Genomic DNA, 19526 nt, shown 5'->3' with positions numbered 1-19526 from the left:
TAATTTTTCTGCATCCTCATTTGCTGTTGTTACTATCTTTTATTTGAGCCATTCTGATAGGTATGTAGTAATATCTCATGGTGGTTTTAATTTGCATTTCCCTAAAGGCTAATGATATTGAACATCTTTTTCATGTGCTTATTTGCCATCTGTGTATACTCTTCAGTGGAATGTCTCTTCGTGTCTTTGCCCATTTTCTAATTGGATTGTTTGTTTTTCTACCATTGAGTTTTGAGAGTTCTTTGTATATTCTAGGCACATATTCTTTTAAAAGAATATTTTTAAGACATGTAGCATTTCTTGTTTCTTGAAAATCACAACGTACTACAAAGACGGAAATACCCCGTGATCACCCAAGGTGAATAGAATGAATGAACAATATGAGGAAAGAGGCTTAATTTCTCGAGATGTTCATTTGTGTGGGAAGTGTCAGAGCTGGAGAAAAATCAACAACCTAGAGTCACAGTTTGTTTACCCTGTTAATGGGCTAAGTCTTTTTTTCTTTTCAAAAACATAAACATTCACAAGTTATAATCTACTATAGCGGTGAATGTGATTAATATTTATTATATTTAAAGGACAACGTGGAAATGATTTTTACACAGGAGATAAGGTGCTGTCAACACTAGCACTTGCATAACATAAATGCCTCCTTCCAGACCCATCTGATTAAACAGCCTCAGAGCTCAGGGAAGGAAGTACGCACATACTAGCTCTCTCATCATTACACATGGCAACATAAAACCTGCTGGGAATGACTCCTTTTTTTTTTTTTTTTTTTTTTTTGAAACAGAGTCTCACTCTGTTGCCCAGGCTGGAGTGCAGTGACACACTCTTGGCTTACTGCAAGCTCTGCCTCCCAGGTTCACATCATTCTCCTGCCTCAGCCTCCTGAGTAGCTGGGACTACAAGCGCCCACCACCACGCCCGACTAATTTTTTGTGTTTTCAGTAGAGATGGGGTTTCACAGTGTTAGCCAGGATGGTCTCAATCTCCTGACCTCGTGATGCGCCCGCCTTGGCCTCCCAAACTGCTGGGATTACAGGCACGAGCCACCGCACCCAGCCGGGAATGACTCCTTTTAAATTGACTTAGGTTACTCAAACACTAACCAGTTCTTTTAAAAAACTGTTTGGGGCCGGGCATGGTGGCTCACGTCTGTAATCCCAGCACTTTGGGAGGCCGAGACTGGTGGATCACGAGGTCAGGAGATGGAGACTAGCCTGGCTAACACGGCGAAACCCCATCTCTACTAAAAATACAAAAAATTAGCTGGGCGTGGAGGCACGTGCATGTAGTCCCTGATACTTAGGAGGCCAGAGCAGGAGAATCATTTGAACCTGGGAGGCAGAGCTTGCAGTGAGCCAAGATTGTGCCATTGCCCTCCAACCTGGACCACAGAGTGAGACTCTGTCTCAAAAAAACAAACAAACAAAAACTGATCCTCCGGAAAGCAAAAATATGTCATAGGTGATTTCAAAATTCACTATAATGTATAGTTAAGCACAAATTATGTAGAGCTCTGCAAAAAAGACTGTTACAAAGCTTTATGCAAATTATATCTTTTAATAAATCATTAAAAATTAATCAGGTTAGTTTTCTATTGATAGCAATGCTTTCCAAGAATTCTTTTGTTTAAGAATCATTTTATCCAGAAAATAATCATTCCCTAATTTATTTTTGTCACAAATCCCAACTCTTACACGCACTAACATATTATTTTAACTACCACCTTGACATCGAAATTTCTTTCCTAAGGAATTCAAAGTCTTACCTCTACCAAACCATTTCTCTTTTCCCATTTAATAAATATAACAACATAATTTTGGAATATAAAACGAATATTCTTATAACATTCTTAATCTTAAAATGTATACTGATTTCGCTTAAAGGACAATATCAAATATATAACATTTATCTGCCTACACTCTTTTGAACTGTTAACTTCTCACCTTCCAATTTTCTTCAAAATTCCTTCCTTAAAAAGGATGCCCTTAGATGGGACTGTCCTGTGCATTTTTTTTGCAACTTCCTGTGAATCTACAATTATTTCACAATAAAAAGATTTAGAAAAAAAAAAGGTGTTCTCGCTTTCTATCCAAGTTCTGACTTTACACGTCCTTATTATAATTCCTTATTAATTATAATACTTCATTTTCCGTGTCCCTGATACTTTAAAAACAGTTACCCTTAAAGACGCCTTTTGATTTGATTACATCAGTTTGGTTTAGAAAGTAACATTTTCTTAGCTAAGGTAATTTTCTTAGCTAACGGCTTTAATTCTCAATTATTTATTTTATACTTTAATCTCTTATCTTCAGTTTTAAAACATTTCATATTTCCTAGAATTTCCCCCTTTGAAGGAATACCTTAAATAATTTATATACATTAAGCACCTAGAACAGTGCCTGGTATAGAGTACATGCTTAATAAATAGTCATTATTGTTATTATTTTCATCACAAAATCTACTCTTGGAAATTCTCCCCTTTTCTCTTTCTTTTCCTTTATGTCTCTCTGCTTTGCTTTGTTCCCCACCTTATCAACACGTCACACTTCCTTCAGCCACGAAATCACAGAACCCAGAACCTTAGCTCTTGAAGGAATCTGAGTGATCACTCAGCTACTCTTTCATAGTATATATGAGGGAACAGAGGCAAAGAGAACAGGAGTGATTTGCCTTTCTGGGGTCACCCAGTGAGGCAGTCAGTCAGTAGGACTGAATTGGGAATGTCGAATAAATCCTTATTCCTTCTTAGAAACTGAGCTTTTAAAACTGTCCAACAGGTTAAGTCAGCTCTGCACATACGCAGTTCTTGGTAATATCTCTGGTGAAAAAATTGGCTTAACTATGGAAAGAACTGTCCAATTTTCCAGATGTTTCAAATTGTGCCAATGATAACAGCAACTTCTAAGTTTCTGTTTCTCTCCGCACTATCCTCCCTACTCTGACCCTGTCTCTCTCCTTCTGGCATTGTAGATATCCTTTAAACCACGAGGGTTGGTTTTTTTCTTGGGGTGGGGGTGTTGGCTGGCTGTTTATTAAGCTACTGAGTTACTAGATCAAACCTAGGTAGGATTTGTCAGGAGCCATGAAGATACAGAAACAATGACAGAGTCACTAAGACGCTTCGAAAGAATGCTTTGTCCTTTTGGAAGGGGAAACTTCTTTCTAGAGTGTCTGCTGCACTGCTAAGATGTAAGAGGAGCTTTTCTCTCTAAGTCTGGTTTACTTTTTAATTTTAAAATTTGGTTTACTGAGGCATAATTTATACACAGTAAAATTCACTCACTCTTTTCAGATGCACAGGTCTTTGTTTGCTAAAAAACCCATATAATCATGTAACTACCACCAAAATCAAGATACAGAACATTTCCCACATACCAAAATGTTCCTTCATGCCTTTACAATCAACTCCTCCTCCACTGTTTGTCAACCAGTGACGTTGATGTTCCATCCCGTAGGATGGAAGATTGTATTTTGCTTTTTCCATGTATGTATTTTGCCTTTTCCAGAATGTCATATAAGTGGAATCACACAGCTGGTAACCCTTTGAGTCAGCCTCCTTCATTTAACATGAAGTATCTGATATTCACCTATGTTGTTACATGTATCAGTAGCTCGTTTTATTGTTGAGTAATATCCCACTCTGTGGATCTATTACAGTCTGTTTTTCCATTTACCAGCTGAAAGACATTTGGGTTGTTTCCAGTTTGGAGATATTATGAATAAAGTCACTATAAAGAGTTGCCTAAAGTTTTTGTGTGGACATATGTTTTCATTTATCTTGGGTAGATATCTAGGAAGGGGACTGCTGAATCATGTTGCAAGAAATTGCCAAACTATTTTTCAAAGCAGCTGTACCATTTTATATTTCTACCAGCAATGTATGAGAATTCTAATTGCTCTGTATTCTTGTCAGCACTTCATATTATCAGGTTTCTTGTTGTTATCTCTTTTCAGGGAAAGAAAGTAGCAAGAAGTATTTTTAGCATACTAAACTGTTAACAATTTAAGCAACCTTGACTCCTCTCTTTCTCTTAAAAGTCACAAACAATGCATCAGGAAATTCTATTGACTCTACATTTAAAATATATCCAGAATCACCACTTCTCCCCATCTTTATAACTATCTCCCTGATCTGGGCCCCTGAAACTTACCTGAAATACCAAAACATTTTCCTAACAGCTGATTCTACCTTTGTCCCCCACACTCAGATACAGACACACTGGCCTCTCTGCTGTTCCACTAATACTCCAGGCACATCCTGTGGTGTCTACTCTAACTCTTCCCCATATATCTACTTGACTACTTCCTCCCCCTTTCAAGCCTTCCTTCCAAACTCATCTTCCCTGTGAGGTTTCCTGATTAATATGCAACCTACTCTTTGCCTCCCCTAAGTTAAATCTACTTTTTCTTTTTTATTACTAACAACCCTCTAACACACTCTGTATTTTACTTATTTATTGTGTATATTATTGTTTTGGAACGTTTCCCAACCCACTCTATCACTGCTAGAACATGAGTTCTAGGATCATAGAAATCTTTTGTTTCATGTCTTGATGTGTTTCAAGTACTGTGAACAGTGCCTAGAACGTAGTAGGTATAAAATAAATCGCTGCTGAATGACCAAACTAACACTGGCTTTGGTATCTAAGGTAGCACTAATTGGAAAGTCTGTGTGAGGCCAGATTTATAAAAGAGAAAAGCCAAGGGTAGAAAATAAAATTTGTAACATGTACACTGAAACTACAAGGCTTAGTTTCTTTAAACACAAATCTATTTGGGCAGTGTTTGCCTACAGAATTTCTGCAAAAATGTATTCTTAAAAAGTTCTTCTATTGGAGAAAGTAAATGAAACTAACCAGGTTCATATATACAAAAAAACTCCTGGCACACTAACTATACAGGTTTTTTTTTCCTTCTCTAAACTTCTGCATCTGTGTAAGATGGCTCCAGAATGATTGCCAATTTTATTTTCTTAATCTAAGTTATATTCTCCTTACCCTTGCATTTCTATTTTTTATCCTCAGGGAAAGACAGAGCAGTTACTCCTAGGGCATTCTCACATCTTCCAAAGAAATGGCATAGGTGTTAATCTTGTATTTATGTTTGATGTGGGTAATGATGGCTACGACTGGAGCTGTAGGTTTATTAATATGCAGGGCTCTCACCTCATTAGTGGTGACGTATGTTTTGAAGTGAAGCTGCGATGTTTCCTGTAATGTTGGATCTGGCCTAACAGATTTTCTCACTGTTCATTTTCTTTGTTTTTACCCACAGTCAGCACATGCTATGCTTATAGTGCTCTCACATATGCCTTTTAATAAAGACAACTTTTCCACAGTGGTTAATTTGGTGGGCATTTCAAACATTTTTAATAATTACGTCCTCATATGGAATTACCATGTTTGGTTTATTTTGGAGAAAAGATTTTCACAATTTTTGACTCAGTAATATAAAGTATAATAAACTCTCTCCCTGGCTTGGTTTTGGAGTGGTTTATTCTTATTAACTGAATAAAGTGATTAATTCATGGTTATAATAAAAATATGCCACATTCTTAGCATTCAATAGTTTATGAAGCCCCTGCACATATATCTCAACCAAATCTTAAAGAGAGCAAAATAAACAACAGTAACACCTGATTGAACATAACATCTGATGATCCATTATGAATAGCAACTGCTGTGCTTCAATTTCCAAAACAATTTCCAATTAACATAATATACTATCAAATAAACTAACTTTTACCAGACTAACAAGCCTCACGGGATGGGTAGTAGGTATGCCACTGCTTATTGCTCAGATTTCATTCTACTCTACAGTCCTCACTGGATATATACTATGGGAGAGACTCCAGGTTTTTAAGAGTTTGTTTGGAAGCCATTAACTACCTATAATAAATTCTGTAATATACTATTTATATATCCACTTTCTATAGCTAAAATCCAGAACCACTGTATTCCAAGGAGGCCATTTAAATGTGAGAAATAGTTTGTTCTCTTTTCTCATTAGATACTGAACACGTCTCCATTTCTTAATCTTTTGAAATTTGTGCCCGTAAGTACAAAGCAATTTCTTTTTTTTTTTCTACTCTGCTTTTTAAGAACAGCATTAGAAAATGATGATTAGAGGAGAACACAGGTACTTAGACCAAGACAAAGGAGAAAGAGGTAAAGATCACTTATTAGTATTTCTCTTTCACCATCTTCTTTTCACTATCCTCTCACAATGCCTAAACCGGGGTCCCCAGCCGCTGCAGAAGGACCCCTGTCTTTGATTTGACAATGTGACACATGTTCAGCTAGAATTCCCATCATCATTCATTTAGAGAAAGCAAAAATGAGTACATGTGCTTTTAAGAAGGAACGGCAATGAGCTTATATAGCAAAAGTGCATAAACAAGTATATTACCTATTTAATTGCCTTAGCTGAACTTAAAAGCTCTGATCTTTAATTGCCTGATTGAACTGATCTAAAAAGCTACAATTTTTTAATCAAGAAGAAAATTAAATAGCTTTTTGGTAAATAAAAAGGCATCTTTAATCTTATTTTTATGGAATCCAAGTTATTAAATATGGACAAAACCTCTAAAATATTAAGTTAACAACTACTCAATCTAGGGTAAATTTCTCATTACAATGCTTTACAAAAGTCTTCAGGGACATCTGGCTTCTTTGACTCTTCAATAAAAACACATGCTTTTAAGTCTAGAAAGTAAAAGTTTCCATGAATAGCTGGGAAACTCAAAAGCTAAATATGAATATATTTAATGAGGTGTATTACCACAGCATATTTACTTCTGTAGTTGAGTGGCCATAACTACTGGGACATAACTGTTCATCTGCACTGCAATTCGTTAGTCTTTCCATCAAGACAGATGTAGGTGCATACTCATTCACTGAAATTCCTTGAGAGGACTTGTCAGCCCTCTACCACTGCTCCTAATCTGTCCCCAACAGATATCTTCCCACAACAAGTGGCATTTTATAGCAGGCTATTCTCTGTAGGAATTGGGCTGGCTGGCACCAACTGAAAAAATAAGTACAGGCCCAGGATTCCCTTTTGAAACCTTTATGCTCTCCATTAGTCAAACCACTGCAGCCCTTGTCCATCACTAACAAAAGAGCTCTTTCTTAGCCCAAGTTGCAACCAGGGATGAAAAGAAGGACCTGACAGGCTCTGGTCAACCAAGTTTGGTCACAGTGATCATAAAGTGATTATACTGAGAATCTGACCTTCGAAATTATTTTGAGATCCAGACAAATCCAAAAACACGTCTATCAAGATCCCATTTCAAATGAAAATTTTAGTTATTTCCCCCAAACCCAGAGTAAAAATTAAAATTAAAAAAATTTAGATATAGGAATACGAAAGGTACATCAACTTATCAGCATGATTTCTAATTTTAAAGAAGGAAAATCAAGATAATGGCAGAATAACTAAAACATATTTCCCTATCCACCATAGTTCTTTGTGCTACTAAGATTCCTTGCACAAAGTTACAGCTAGAGAGGGATTTCATTATAAGCCAGAATTAACCTGTATGCCCAGAGTACATGATGATCCTAACATTCACTTTCTAATAACACTCGAATTTCCATGGCACTGTCCGTTTAAAGAAAGCTTTGCTATTAAGAATGGATGTTTTCCCTTTAGTTCTTTTGTCAAATGGATGGCAGATGTCCATTTTTAAAAAATCAATAAAATTTTGAGAACTGACCATTGGGTTAATTCTTATTAAAATGGCTATCACCACTTTATGGGTTGCTGGGTGTGGGGAGGTAAAAGTACAGGGAATGGAAACAATATAAGTTATATAATGTTAAATATTGTTATCTCTTACTCTTGGTAGTCAAAAATGCTCAATTTTTCTTTCATCCATCAAATGTGTTTACACACTTATTTATACCCAGAAAAAGTAATACTAACAAAACTCACTCTCCCTACACTTACCTTTCGTATCAACTATACTCTAGAAATGGAGTGGACTGGCTTTAAAAAGAAATCTAGTTAATGATTTCATTTAGTCAGAATAAATACCTTCAAAAACCTGAATATTTTATTTGTCAAAATCTAGATACTCTCATTAAAAAGAAGGAGGAGGATTTCAGAAGAGATGTGGAATCACTAGGATATTAAAACCACCACAAAAGAAAACAATCCGTAGTGACAGATATGACATCACAGTTGAAAATATCAGTTGTTTTCTCCATCTCACAGTTTACACTCTTAAAAAAAACTTTCCTTTAATCATATCTAACGTGTATGCTGTTCCATTCCCCAAATGCACACAAAGCTAAGATGAGCAGATGTGTAAAATTAAACAGCACTGTTAGTAACACTAGGCCTTGAAGTTGCTTTGTTATAATATCTTTCTCACTTAATAATTTGCTCCAAATGAATTAAGATATTTTGGGAACATAAAAAAAAAAAAGGAGATTCCTTTGGCAATATTCAACAGTTATCTGATTATTCTCTCATGTGTTCTGTTACTGGACAAGGGGACTATTCCTGATGCTTTCACCAATATCTTAAAGTTTTACTTTTGGCCAGGCGCAATGGCTCACATCTGAATCCTAGCACTCTGGGAGGCCAAGGTAGGAGGATTGCTTGAGACTAGGGGTTTAACACCAACCTGGCCAACATAGCAAGATCCCATCTTTAAAAAAATTAAAAATAAAGTTTTTCTTTCCAGGTATGTGAAACAATCTCTTAAGGAACAGTGTGTGATACTATCTGAAACGTTAATAGAAGGAAAGATGTAACTGTACAGAAAGCAAAGGTTTTGCATTAACAAGAGTTAAGTAAGACAAACAAGATCCTGTTATTTTCAAATACTATGAAATATCTTTTTACAAGTTTGACAAAGGTGATTCACAAAAACACGCTACCAAGTTTATAATCTAAATGAGAGCAGTTGATGGAGAAAACAAGAAAAATAACATTTATAAAGCAGCCATCTTTTTGAGAACCAGATGTATCAGCTGGCTTAAATGTCAGAACACTTACTCACTTTAAAAATCAAGGTATCTGGAGAGACCCAACCCCACCCAATTAAGCCCAAGCTTATAAGCCCAGCACATACCTCTATGTAAAATCTTTAAACTCCACAAATAAGTAAGGCCTTTAACAACCTAAATTTAAGAAAAAGAAAACAGCGGAATTATCATTTATGGTTTTTATAAGGAACTTTCCATATTTAAATATATCAACATTTTTTTTTTTGAGACAGGGTATCACCCTGTCACCTAGGCTGAAGTGCTGTGGGGTACAATCACTGCTCACTGTAGCCTTGACCTCCTGGGCTCAAGCAATCCTCCCCCTTCAGCTGCCTGAGTAGCTGGGACCACATGTGTGTACCACCACGCCTGGCTTTTTTTTTTTTTTTTTTTCAGTAGAAACAGGGATCTCACTAATGTTGCCTAAGCTGGTCTTGAACTCCTAGGCTTAAGTGATCCTCCTGCCTCAGCCTCCCAAAGTGCTGGGATTACAGGCGTAAGCCACCACGCCTGGCCTAACTCTTCCTTTAAAACTCTGTCAATCAATAAGCATTTACTGAACATCTCCCATTTCTGTGTGAGGCTTTGCGGGAAAACCAAATGCAAAAGCCACAGTTCCTACCTTTAATGAGCTTATAATCTCCTGAATATAAGGTACTCCAAATGAAAGAAATAAGTGCATGTGTATATAAAATAATCTGGAAGTACCTATGCTGAATTCATAATGATGCTAAGCCAGGCAAGGAGACACACAGGAAAAAGGGACAATGGCTTTCTTAATTTTCTATACTTCTCTGTGTAAAACTTTTTCTGAAGTCAGGACACTTATGACCAAGGAGAAACTTTTCCTCTGAGACAGGATCTCACTCTGTTGCCCAGGCTGGAGTGCAGTGGTGCAATCATAGCACACTGTAACCTCAAACTCCTGGGATCAAACAATCCTCCCATCTCAGCCTCCTGAGTAGATGGGACTACAGGTGCACACCACCACACTCTGCTAATTTTAAAACATTTTTTGTAGAGATGTGATCTTGTTTTGTTGTCCAGGCTGGTCTTGAACTCCTGGCCTCAAGGGATCCTCCTGCCTTGGCCTCCCAAATCCCTGGGACTACAGGTGGGAGTCACCATGCCTGGCCTGGAGAGACATTTAAAAAAAGTCAACTGATGAAATAAGGCAGTGGGTAGAATAGAAACTGCTTTTCCCATCAGGAGTCAGAAAGGCTTACTAAAAGTAATGATTTAAAGTAATGGATTTAACTTAAATGAAAAAAAGAGAAGGAAGTGTTTAGGTCAAGGTAAAAATATATAATCAAAGTATTGGGGCAATATACTCTTCCAAAATATCAAAGTCATGAAAGACAAACACTGAGGCATTAGAGAGACATGACAACCAAATGCAAAGAATAAGCCTAGACTTCCAGAACCAGAATTTTTTTTCTTTGGTCTATACAGGGTATTATTTGACAATTGGTGAAATTCAAATAAGGGCTGTTGAGTAGATAATAATATTGTATCGATACTAGTTTCCTGATTTTAATCAGTGATTACGTAAGATAAAGTGTTTGTTCTTAGGAAATAGATACCTAACATATTTTGGGATAAAGGCCGTGGTATCTGTAACTTATTCTCAAATGTTTCAGGAAAAAATATGTTTACAGATTTTTAACCAAATGTGGTAAACTGTTAACAACTAGGGAATATAGGTGAAGCATCTGTGGGAATTTTTTGTATTAGTCTCACAACTTTTCTATAAGTTTAAAATAATCTCAAAACAAAAATGTCCCCCCAAATTTATAAAGTATATTGGAGTAGGAAAGAACGAAGTATATCAAGATGGTCCTCACAAGCCAGTCTGGCTGGTGCAAAGCATATATGTTGACAAGGCAAGGTATTAAAAAGGCAGGTCGAGGAAATAAAATGAGAAAATACAAACATCTGAATTAGATTTGCAGTTTTCACTTTCATAGCGTGAGTTAAGAGTAATTAGTTGAATGAGATACTGAAAAAAAGGTGTTTTCATGACCCTAAGTATATGGGTTACAAGTACTCCCTTCTATGTGGAAAATTTAATCAGTGGTCACCGTTAAAAACTTAAAAAAATCTTTACATATAAATTGCTGTAAAAGGAAATGCACATGTTTTATTCATAACCATTGACCCTATATGCACATGAGTGTGAACTTACCAATTTCAAGGTTGACTATTCATAATGTGACACCAGATACACTGAACAAATCACTACTAGTCAAAATTTACTGTAAGATTTAAAAGTATTCATCATTATAGAGAATTCTGGGTAAGTCAGGACTATAAGAACAAGAAAACCTACCATTACCATGAGAAGTAACTGAGTAGTTTACATATCTTGAAAGTGGTAAGAAGAGTGTTAGGGGCTAAATATGCAAGGATTCGAGTTGATCAAGGAAGCCTAAGAGCAACTGTAAAATAAGAAATGCAATGGGAGAAAGACAATTTCCAAAAGATCTAGAAGACAAAATCTATATCAATTAATACTGAGCAGAGGTTAACATATTTTAATTGTTCTCAAAGGGTGCAATGTGCTCCTGAAAGATTTGCTTACATAGATTCATCAATTCCGGTGTATGTTTGTCTATTCTAAGAGAACAGTATACATTTTTATAGTAAATGACTTCTTCTAGAGTTTGGAAATAACTGGCATTACAATAAAACACATGTATTCTGGACAGGAAGACAATACAGCAAGAAAATATCAAAATATTAATAATGATAATTTTATCACAGAAGGAAACAACAAAAATATTGCTTTAAATGTTTATAAAAAGTAACATCCATAATGATAACAATTTTCTCTCTGAGTGATATGAGGAGGTCATCTTATTTAGCATGGAGGTGATCATCTTCTCCGTTCTGAGGAAGTAGGGTTAAAATTTTCAACTTTGAAGCTTAGCTGCATGTTATAAAAACTATCCATTAAAGATAGCTCACCACTAAAAATTGGTTCCATACAAAATGAATTTTCAGAAAACATGTAAGGGAAGGCAATCCAATATATTCTGATTATCAGGTAGGAAAAGTAAAACAAATGCTGATTTTATAATATTTGCTAAAATTATTCACTCTGTTAGAGATTCAAAAAGAAAATATTCTTATTCTTTGTCAAAATACACTACATTTTCCTTTAGAAACATGTAAATTCTGGTGAAAAAGGAGCTAGAAATCTGTGAACTGAAAAATCTAAAGGATATTATTGGTATTCAGTAGGCTGGGTTTCACAACAATGACTTGACAAAGCCTTGACACTAAAAGTACTTATATCTGTTGTCAATCACTCGCTCCTTGACATGTCAAGTGCACCTCCTTTCAGGGACAACTTCAATCAACATTAGCACTCAAAATACAGTACACAATGTCACTGATTCAGAAATGAGAAGAAAAACAGAATGTGTTAGGTGGCAGGGAAAGGTAGAAAGGCATTCATTCCTCTTTATAGGAGACCATATTCAAATGGATAGTAAAGAAAAACCACTGAATCACTGAGCAAGTTGGAAGGCTGAAACCAGGTATGTATAAATTCCTTTGGGGCGGGGAAAAAAAAAAACTCTCTTGCCATACATTTTACAGGAGAAAATTTGAATAACATATCACAGAGGTCGACAGAGGTCCATGCTGTAATGAACCTTGGACCTATGAATCTGCCTTGCATGCCAGATTATTAGACCCTGGAAAATAAAGTTAATTTGGGAAAAGAGAGATACCTAAAGAGATGAAACGAATCTGAAGCAATTGTGTTGCTCCATTATTTTCTCATTCATAAGTCTCTGTTCTTATTTTTTAGCCTAGCTCTTTCTTTCACTCTTGCCTCTATTTTGTTTTTTCTCTCATTCTGTTAGGAGAACACACTGAGAAAGCAAGGCGTCTGGTGTCAGACAGCCCTGTGTTCAAATTTGTACTGACTAATTAGATGATAACTCTGGGCAAGCTGGCTAACTTTTCCAAACCTCATCTTGCATGTGCACAGAGTATGTCCAATAATCCACACTTTACATGGTGGCTGTAAAGGCTAAATGACATAATATTTGTATAGACAGCATGCATTAGTGATTAGCACAGGAAGTATTCAATATACACCGATTTTCCCACTCTCTCTCTCTGATTCTGTTGCTTTTCACTTGGCAATAGCACCCTTGTGCTTTCTTGGCCTCAATGAGGGAACTCAAGGGAAAGATGTTGATGCCATCATCTTCAGTACACTTTTGGAGAGATGACCAAGGATACTGGGAACACAATCAGACTATGGGAATATTTAGTTTACACACCATAACCCACAGCCCATCAATTTGCTAGTCTTATTTTGACTAGTACAACCCTCCTAGTGTCAGGTATTAGCCATGGGCCAATCTGGTGTTCGTTAGCTGCAACAAATGATAATCCAAATTTGTAGCCTATTCAGGATACATTAAAAAAAAAATACACTTTGGAGGCGTTACATAAACCCAGGCTCCTGCAGAATTTATAAAAAGTGGCAGACAAAAAGCAAAATTATTAAAAGCATTTCTTCTACTGCAGCTGTAAGTAGTTTTCATTACTATGACCTGATGAGTCATAAAAGCTGGAGAAATTGGACACATATTTAGGGGGAAAAACCCCTAATAAAAAAAAAAAATGTAAGGGCAAATATAAACAATCCTTTGGAGTAGCACTTACTTTAATGCCTTTCACTAAAATAATTTGTGTCATATTTTCATTCACTTAATAGGCAAGCCCTGTATTTGATGCTGAATTGTTTTTTCTGCTGACTCTATTCACTTCAGTCTTCCTACTCGAGTAGAATTGAAAAGATTGGGGGCCTTGTGTGGATGCCCTAAACAAGAGGGAAGTAAGATTTATGAAGTTCAGGAAGAACATGCTTCTCCACTGAAGATGGGAGATTTCTATTTTTGCCAAGTTCCATAGATAATTGAGTATATAGAACTTGTATACCTTTTTCTTTTTCAATTGGTATCCTTGCCTTTTTTTGCCCTTTATTATACATGTGATTAAACTTTACAGCCAAGAACTGCCAAAAGCCACAAAGCATTCACTCTCTCCTGGGATTAGAACAGGAAATGAAACATTTTTATTTTCATCTAAAATAGTGATTTAAGTACTCAAATTTCATACTAATCTACCTACACATGTAGATGAGAAGCTACTTAGCAGCAATAGCATCAGAAAAGAAAGTTCTCATCACCCAAGGCAGTTCACACTAATAATTAGAAAGAAAAAAGGAAAGCTGTGAATTACAATGAACTAAGACTAAATAAGTGTCCATGTTGGATTAAAGAATTTGAGTTGTCAGTTTGATGCATAATGAATGTGAAAATCAGCCAATTAATTATATGGTACATGGTACAATCACTTTGTTCTGCAATAAACCACTGAAGTTACCATAGTGCCTTTAGTTTAGCAATTGATTACTATTACATCACCCCATGACTTCTCTCAGACACTGTTTAACCTATATTATTATAAATGTGAAATACAGAACTTATGAGAACATTATAGTAACGTTAGTTTAATTTCATCAGTATATTAGTGTATATAGAAAATACACGAATATGGAAAAACTGCTTTAAATCACAAAGGGAATAAATTTCTAGATATAGTTGATGAAAAAATTAAAAACCAAGAACATAAAAAAACTGCAAAAAATCTTTACTAATACTACTTTGTTCTTAACAAATTAGTGTTTTCTTGTAGACTGCTTTAATAACTCAGACTTTTTAAGTATTTGCGAAACATATGCTAATCATAACTACAAAATATAAAAACAAAACAAAAAAGGATTTTTTTTTTTTTTTTTTAAGAACAACTTGGAAATTTTACGAGTCAACAAGAACAGCAAGGTCCCTGCAAACACATGAAACTAGAACAGGTTGGAATACATAAGTGTGTGACTACGTTATGACGGTAGGTGGGCTGGTCTATGAAAAGAAGAAAGAACAAAACAGGAGAAAGTCAAGAAGGTCTTGGGAGCCAACTGGGATTGAAGAACAAGAAAAGACATTGAGAATATAAGAGTGAGCTTGATTAGAAAGATTAAATCACTCAAATTTTCTAAAACTGAAGCCATATACTTACTGCTACTGCAATTCTTCCAAGGACGTGTTCTGGCATTTTCCTATATACATCCAAAGATCCCCCTGTAGAGATAAACATGCCATATTACTACAAATGAAACTACCAGAACAATGCACTGGGCTCCTCCTGTGTATTCACTGTGAGACTATGTTTTTACACTTCCTACACCACACATTGGGTGTGTAGTATAAAACTTGTTTTTAGTCCAATGTTTTCTATAACGTAATCATACTTCCTGATGAAGTATAACTAGATATTTTCATTTTATTCTGAAGTGTATAGTTGCATACATGACAAACTGAAAGAAACTAGTCAAAGGCAAGCTAAGAAACTATACTTTATATAAACTTAAATACATACACAAAATTATAAAGATCAATATGACAATTACATTTAGGTGCCTGCCTTTTGTAACAGTTTTTCTCAAATGTAAATTAGGGTAACATCTTACAATTTTCACATTAATCCAACAAAAGCTGGAATATATGCAGAGAACCACTACTTTGCTCATTAATGATATGATTATGAGATCTATTTTAATAATATGTAATCATCTTTCTTTAAGAGTCAAATTGAGGTATACAGTCTTTCAGTTCTACAAAAAAATTATTTCAGAGTATTTGACAAATATTTTTACATGCATATAGACACATGCATATATTATATATATGGCTACTGGCTTTATATTTATCCCATTTAAAGCAGATACAGAAAATGATCACTCTTAGTTAACCTTTGCTTGTAGTTTGCAGATTTGAACAAGAAACTGGGAAACCAAAGTGTAACTAAACATTACACTTTGGCTCTGGGTGCTACTGGGAAGATAATGAAAAAACATCTGATATGAACTGAACCATCCTTATTTACTAAAATGACATTTTTATTACAGATGTAGTAAAAGTGAGAATACAGCAGAAAAACATTTTATGTTCTCATTAATCTTTCAGATAAATTGGCAGTATGAAGGATAAACAGAATAAAAAAAGATCAAGCTTTACATGCTGGTATTTGCAAGACTGACAAATGCAGCTTATTGGACCAATCCCTTATGAAGTGAATGACCTGAATGGCTTAAAACTAGGAGGTGAAAATCCATCCAGATGTACCAGTAACAACTTCTAAGAGAATTCACTTTTACAAAGGATATAAATCAGGGCTTAATTAACTAAATGGACAATGGTTTCAACAAGCTAAACCCAAAAAACAAAGATTACCTTACCACCATCATCAGTAGAAGAAGCCAAAAAGGAATCTAATTTTGAGGTAGTTCACTGGTTTTTAACCTCAGTTAGACCCGCTTTCCTTAACTATCCATATGGCTAAAATCTTTACACAGCCGGCTCTGTGCCATCACTGATTCATCTTGTCCTTTTCATGTCCATTAGAGAAAAATGTCATCAGTGAAAAAACAATGTGGCAGATCCACTCAGGATTAAGAGTTCCTGTTAAGTTTGATGAGTTCTTTTTCTGCAATTCAGTAATTCTTATCAGGTTAAAAATGGCAGAGGGGGTTGGTTTAATTTTTCTCTGTTTTATTATCATTTCTATCCTTCAGATCTATCAAAAATGGCAACTCTACATTTGTGCAGAAAAGGACATTAAAGATCAGTCCAGCGACCTTACTTGACAGGTGGGGAAAATAATCCCAGCGATGCGAATGTTCTAGTTAAAGCCAAGAGTCAGCTGATGGCAGAGCTCAGAGAAGACCTGAACCTTTGAAGTTTCAGAAGTTAAAGATTTAAAAGGTGGCCAGGCACAGTGGCTCACACCTGTAATTCCAGCACTTTGGGAGGCCAAGGTGGGAGGATCACTTGAGGTCAGGAGTTTGAGACCAGCCTAGGAGACATGGTGAAACCTCATCTCTACCAAAAAAATTAAAATGAGCTGGGCAAGGTGGTGTACACTACTCTTTAGTCCCAGCTACTCAGAAGGCTGAGGCAGGAGAATCGCTTGAACCTGGGAGGCGAAGGTTGCAGTGAGCAGAGATTGCACTACTGCACTCCATCCTGGGTGACAGAGCGAGACCTTGTCTCAAAAAAAAAAAAAAAAAAATTAAAAGGTTTCCCCATGATGTGACATAGCTTGAGAATCACATGTGAACTTTCTGCAGTTTAAAAAGTCTCATGCAATGTGATACTACTATGATGCAAACTGACAGAACTTAATTTTAGCTGAGATGGTGGTATTCAAGGCATTTAGAAACTCATTCATCTGTGGCTCGGTAGGTTTGAACTTTTTGCTCGTGATTCCAAAGTTACTGGTTTGTTCTCTGTGATCTGTCACTTTTCTTTGTTCCTTGAAGTCATATGTATCCAAATAGAATTCTGAAGTAGAAAAGTATAATAACTGAAATGAAAATTTATTAGAGAGGAACAACAGCATATCTGAGAAAGCAGAAGAAAGAATCAAAGGGGGTAAAGATAGGTCAATGGAGATTATCCAGTCTAATGATGAAAAGAAAAGAAAATGAAGAAAAATGAACACATTCTCAGAGACCTGGAGAACACCATCCAGCATACAAACATATGCATAATGGGAGATTAGAAACGGAGGAGAAAAGGAAGGAACGGAAAGAATATTTGAGAAAACAATGAACCTAAACTTCCTAAATTTGATTTTAAAAAGTGAATTTACACATCCAAGAAGCTCAGTATACTTCACCTAGGATAAACTCAAAAGAGATCTATACCTATACACATTATTATCAAACTATCTATAGCCAAAGACATAAAGAAAATCTTGAAAGCAGCAAGAGAAGTGACATTTCAGTTACAAATAATCCTCAAAAAGATCAAGAGCTGATTACTCATCAGAAACCACAGAGGTCAGAGGCAGAGGAATGACATATTTGAACAGCTGAAAGAAAAAGATTGTAAACCAAAAATTCTATATCCAGCGAAAACTACTTTACAAAACTGAAGGAGAAATTAAGATACTTTCAAATAAACTGGAAAATTTATCTCAGAATACTGAGAATTAATCATTAGTTGACCTGCCCTACAAGAAATAAAATACAGTCTTTCAGACTGAAGGATATTTAGGTTGAAGTTAAAAGACAGTAACTCAGATCCACATGAAGAAATAAAGAACACTGGTAAAGGTAACTGCATAGGCAAATATAAAAGACAGGATAAATGTATGTTTTGTTTGTATCTCTTTTGTTCTCCTATATGACTTAAGAGACAACGGCATAATTTTAAGTTTGTTTTGGACACACAATGTGTAAGAATGTAACTTATATGACAATAACAGCATAAAAGAGATGAGAAGAAATTGAGCGACACTGAAGCAAAGTTTTTGTATATTATTATTATTATTATTATTATTATTATTATTATTATTATTTGAGATGGAGTCTCACTCTGTCGCCCGGTCTGGAGTGCAGTGGTGCGATCTCGGCTCACTGCAACCTCCGCCTCCTGGGTTCAAGCTATTCTCCAGCTTCAGCCTCTCGAGTAGCTGGGATTACAGGCATGCACCACTGCATCTGGCTAATTTTTGTATTTTTTTTTTTTTTTTTTAGTAGAGATGGGGTTTCACCAAATCGGCCAGGCTAATCTCGAACTCCTGATCTCAGGTGATCTGCCCACCTCGGCCTCCCAAAGTGCTGGGATTACAGGCATGAGCCACCATGCCCGGCCTTTTGTATACTATTAAAATAAAGTTAGTATCAATCTCAAGTAAATTGTTATAAGTTAAGAAGTTAATTGTAATCCCTAGGGCAACATTAACAATATAACTCAAAAAAATAGAGCAAAAGAAACCATGAGAAATTTAAATGGTACATTTGAAAATATCTATTTGACATAAAAAAAGCAGTAACAGAACATGAAAGGCATGACGTATAGAAAACAAATAGAATGGGAGAGATATATCTCACCTTGTTAGTAATTAAATTAAATGTAAAAGGTTTAAGCACTCTAATTAAATAAGAGATTGGCAGAATTAATTTTTTAAAAAATGATCCAACTATATGCTGTCTACAACAGAGATATTTTACATTTAAAGACACAAACAGGTTGAAAAATGATGAAAAAAGATATACTATTCAAATAGTAACCAACAGGGAGCTGGAGAGACTATACTAGTGGAAAAATAGTCTTTTAGATAACTATTATTAAATATTGTTACTAGAGACAAAGACATTTTCTAATGATAAAAGGATCAACCAACCAAGAAGATATAACAATTATAAACACGTATGCACCTAGCATGCATGCCAAAATATATGAAACATAAACTGAAAGAACTGAAAGGAGAAACAGACAACTCAAAAATATTAGTTTTTCAGACTTCAATATCTCACTTTCAGAAAAGGACAAAACTACACAGAAGATTAACAAGAAAATACTGAACAGTATTATAAACCAATCAGAATTAACTGACATGAAAAGGATACTTCACTTAACCACAGGAGAA

At 35.5% G+C, this 19526-nt stretch overlaps 1 protein-coding gene across 20 annotated transcripts in view; it reads right to left on the bottom strand.

Moving 5' to 3' along the window:
- MAP2K5 (mitogen-activated protein kinase kinase 5) overlaps window positions 1-19526 on the bottom strand; it is a 273801-nt gene that overhangs the window by 138380 nt on the left and 115895 nt on the right. For all 20 annotated transcript variants that reach the window (XM_023220742.2, XM_023220744.2, XM_023220756.1 and 17 more), the window contains 2 exons: window positions 15108-15169; window positions 9092-9140 (listed from right to left, as the gene is read on the bottom strand). In XM_023220742.2, the coding sequence (XP_023076510.1) occupies window positions 9092-9140; window positions 15108-15169 (111 nt within the window). The remainder of the gene's footprint in view (window positions 1-9091; window positions 9141-15107; window positions 15170-19526) is intronic.

Source organism: Piliocolobus tephrosceles, chromosome 6 (genome assembly GCF_002776525.5).
Source record: "Piliocolobus tephrosceles isolate RC106 chromosome 6, ASM277652v3, whole genome shotgun sequence".
NCBI lineage: Eukaryota > Metazoa > Chordata > Mammalia > Primates > Cercopithecidae > Piliocolobus > Piliocolobus tephrosceles.
Note: the sequence above shows the minus strand (reverse complement) of the source record. Positions and strands in the feature narration are given on the sequence as shown.